Raw genomic sequence first — 4,298 nt, forward strand, 5'->3', positions numbered from 1 at the left:
AGTTTCAAATCGTAGCCAATCGTACGACTGCTATGACGTCATTACGACTAGATATTAAATTCGCTTTTATTCTAAGAAGGATGATATCATAGTCACAGATTTGAACATAGGTATGCGTAAGATTATTTATAACATTACACAGCAAGATATTTCAATTCTGAATACTAGCATCAAATTCTACAACATTTTATTCTGAAATCGGGTCGCAGACTAATCGTAAGGTGTGCGGTCGCCATAAGGCAACTCTATCGATATCAGGCACCGGGTAGCGAAGAAATCATAGAAAAAAAAGAACATCTTCATGTGACATTAAAATCAGAGAAGTTTTATTTGCCAATGTTAATATTTACTCGCTGATAAATAGCATCGCATAATATCATTATAATCTTATTGAGTGAAATACTTCATTTTATTAATTTTGTTCTAGTGACTCAGCTTTCATTAGTCGGTTATGCTACAGTCAAATCAACGAAACCGACTCCAAACCGACCGATGGTATGTCATTGGAAATAACGTAATATATTTGGCCGGTCTCGAGTCGGATACTTTGCCGTGACTGTATCATAAACGTGATTCACGAACTGCGTTATTCTTTATTCACATATGAATACATGACACGATAACACTAATAGTGCGATCGAAAAAGAGTGAATATCATAACCTCAAAGCGAGGTATTTCAATAAATATATAAATTAGAATAAACAGGAAGGATACGTCTCAATAAATAATTCTTATACTTAAAAATTCATATACACAATACACCTATGATAATCAGTTGCTTTTCCGCTACATTTACTTTGAAAGATACAAGAAATATGAACAGCTCTTTCGCTGTCCATATTAATCATTTCAATATTGGGTAATAAATACATTGCAAATCATTTGATAGTCTTAATCAATATAAGTATAAGGATAAAATCCCAATTTCTTGGGTATCAAAGTAGCATGGATAAATTTATGAACTGAAGAGTTACTTTGACAAGAAAAATTGTTAAAAGTTGATTGGAGGGCCTCGCTTTGATGGACGTATGATCATGGCTAATGAGTTTATCGACGTCCCAAATAATAAATGGAGAGCGCCAGCTCAGTTCATTACTAATCTACTCATCATTGGGGCTTTTCACGAAGGTTTGAAATTTAACTTAAAGCAGGTAGTCTATTAATATCCAAATACAAGCAGTATAGAACAATTTTACCACATCGGCCAGATCATGCAAAGTATTATGTTAAAAAGCCCCGATGTTCCCTTGCATTCAAGCATAACTTAAAGTTAAACTGAATTCTTTGTAAAAACAAACCGGTAAGTGTGTCTAGAATTCCATTTTCTAAACGAGCCTTGTTCAACATTAAATATAATCTACAGGCATATACGGGATCTTTGTGTATTTTGAAATGACTGGTCACACCAACAAAGTTTTGATCTGAGCAAAAAAAAATCAACAAACAAGAATAAAGCTGAAAATTTCAGCAAAATCGGATGTAAAATAAAAAAGTTATGGTATTTTTAAAGTTTCACTTAATCCCACAAAACAGATATGTGCACGTTTTGTTCGGTATGATAACGTCATCCGCTCACTATTACTTTTGTATTTTATTATATGGAATATGAAATGTTCAGATTTCTTCTTTAAAATTTAATTCCTTCATGAACATGCGGAATCACCATTGTTTTAACACTTAATGGTTCAGTCAAGTCGATCCGTATTGTCAGAGCTATGAAAAATATCAAACATCCAATTCGATGAAATTTTCAGCGTTACGCTTGTTTGATTTTCCCCATTGATTCAAATCAACATTTTCTGTGGGTGGATTTGACCTTTGATAGGCCTATTACGAAATGACAGAACTCGTAAATGGGCAATCATAACAAACTGGAAAAAATAAGGTCTGTGAAGCCTGTATGCTATACTAACCTTATAGGAACTCGAACGTGGAATATGTATTTTAATTAGGGGGAAGTGGTACCGACATTAATTATTTTATTTGCCTTGAGATCTGACCAATATATAGCGACTCAGTAATCTTTCGGCATTTTCAGTTTCGTAATATATCTATATTGCAATCACATTACAGCATTAAAATGAGTTTTCTTTAACTTGTATGCTTATGAGTTAATATAAAAAATTGTTTTGGAATACAGTAAAACCACATTTAATAAATTTAGATATCAAATGATTACCGGAAGTAAAACATTTGAACATTATGTAAGTATGCAAGCACCATCAATAAACAGGTTGATAACCTGGACAGCGGAGACTTTGAAAATATTGGACCTAGTGGGACTTGATGTTGATTGAAAGAGACATGACGAGATTGGATAATCTGAACTAAACAGAACTGAGAATACGTGTACATTTTTGTTTTTCAAAAGCCTGCGAAATTACCCAGTGCTTTGTGGCACCGTGCAGTCTCAGATGGTTTTCCCATATTTACAAGGGCATTTCGATCCAACGGCTGAAGATTCGACCTGAACATGAATATAAACCAAAGTTGTAACATAAAACAAACACATCGTCAATAACTTAATACCTTTAAATAGAAATATGACAAGCAATAAAGAGCACAGTATTTTGCTTTTACCGAAAGCCTTCGAGTCTCGTTAACCGACTGCGGCGCCCTATTTGTTCTAAGAGGCTCAGTCTTCTGACTGCACAATTGCATGATGAGCTAATTGCAATCCATGTCCACCCTTCCTCTCCTCTCGCTGTCCTGATCATGGCATAGACCCATGCTGACTTTGTCAGGCACAGCGAGTCGTAGTTGTTGTTGTCGATCCCCAAGCACTTCTGGACTCCGTGAGGACGCGCACACGCGGTCTCGTAAAACCACTGGGTAACCTGAATGTTACCAGCGGTCATGATCTCTGATAAGATGGTCACGTTTTGTCCGTACATGTCCGTGCCCCATTTTTTGACCATCCACCTACTGGTACTTTCACAGACCTCTTCCAAGTCACTGACCGATGACGACCGGCGTTGTCTACTATGCGCGACGTCCGAATCATCGGTCGTATTAGCACTATCACCCTCTTCGTCAAAGGCTTCCGGTCGGAAGGAAGCATCGCCGGGCCAGGGCGGGGTCTGAGGGCGCTCTGCAGAGAACACGACTCTCTGCGACATATACCCTGGGAACACCCCAGGCATCATGTTGACAGAGTCCAGTGGAGGTGGAATGGCGTTTGCATTCACCAGCATGGCTGGCTCGTTACCCGTTTCCAAAAAGCTTGATGACGTCGACCCTGATACCGTCGCTGATCCTGCCACCGACGCCTCCGATGCTGCTCTTGCTGAAGCGTCCTTTGCGCTTTCAGGCGCCGATGATCTCCCCGGCGCCTCTAGTATTGTTTCCACCGAAGATATCGCAGCCATAGGATGCGAGGAGGCATGATCAAAGTATAAAGAGTTCGTTTGCTCTGATTCAGTGTTGTGTCTTGAGAGACTTCCGTCGTTTGTTCTTCTGGGTGCTCCGCAGACAGCCGCCCATGCTAGCAGGAATACGAACAGCGTCAGAAGCCGATGGTGACCACCCTGCACATCAGGGAAGGAAAGATGGATTCGGGGAAGACAGTAAGAGAAGAAAGGACAGTCAGATGAGAAAAGTGAGCAAAGTTTGATAGTTAGAATGAAGGCGAGCAAAGAGAGTGGCCAAAGGTTTGCAAAGAATGGGAGAGAATTGAGAGGTTTATAATAGAATTGGAGAGAAAGAGGGGGTCAAGGGGGGGGGGGGGGCGAATGGAGAGAGAGAGAGGGAGATATCGAAAATTAATTACAACATTATAACTAAGGATATTTCAATATTTAAGGAAATAAAATATTAAAAGCAAAATATCGAAATTCTGACGACGTGGTGTACGTGACACGATAGAGCGTAATCAAAACTATTGGATATTATAAATAATGCAGACTGAACGATTCCCAAATCTACACTTTCTCAAGAAGCATTTATCTGGATACTCATTTCAGAAGATGCTCGTTATCTATGAATTTGTGCCGTACCCTTGTACAAATAAATCAAATAATACTTATTTATTGTTACTAGATTGTTGCTAAAATAAGATTGTATGATTTAGAATTGAGATCTGGAGATTGACTATGAATCCGCGACAGATTTAGTTCGATCTAAAGAAAAAGACGCATGTAGGCGTTTGGGGCGAACGCTTGTCAACAGATCGTCAAAGTCATTGGAAGCTAGAAAACCCATCACAACGATCAGGTCGTTTATCCCGCGTGTCAAAAGGAAGACCTAGTGGAACACTTCGTTCGATCTCCGATTGCAAAGTTAGATGCCCAAAGCTTTA

The 4,298-nt window shown here is 38.9% G+C and overlaps 1 protein-coding gene across 1 annotated transcript; it reads right to left on the reverse strand.

The window, feature by feature from the left end:
- Positions 1–304: 304 nt before the first annotated feature.
- LOC129282644 (neurotrophin-4-like) lies at positions 305–3,522 on the reverse strand. The gene has a single exon (XM_054918521.2). The coding sequence runs from the start codon at positions 3,367–3,369 to the stop codon at positions 2,578–2,580; it is 792 nt and encodes a 263-aa protein (XP_054774496.2). The 5' UTR covers positions 3,370–3,522; the 3' UTR covers positions 305–2,577.
- Between the last annotated feature and the right edge of the window lie 776 nt (positions 3,523–4,298).

The sequence above is a fragment of the Lytechinus pictus genome, chromosome 19 (assembly GCF_037042905.1).
Source record: "Lytechinus pictus isolate F3 Inbred chromosome 19, Lp3.0, whole genome shotgun sequence".
Taxonomy (NCBI): Eukaryota; Metazoa; Echinodermata; class Echinoidea; order Temnopleuroida; family Toxopneustidae; genus Lytechinus; species Lytechinus pictus.

Coding starts and splice junctions, on each gene's coding strand:
- LOC129282644 (XM_054918521.2), bottom strand. CDS start 3,369: ATGGCTGCGATATCTTCGGTGGAAACAATACTAGAGGCGCCGGGGAGA.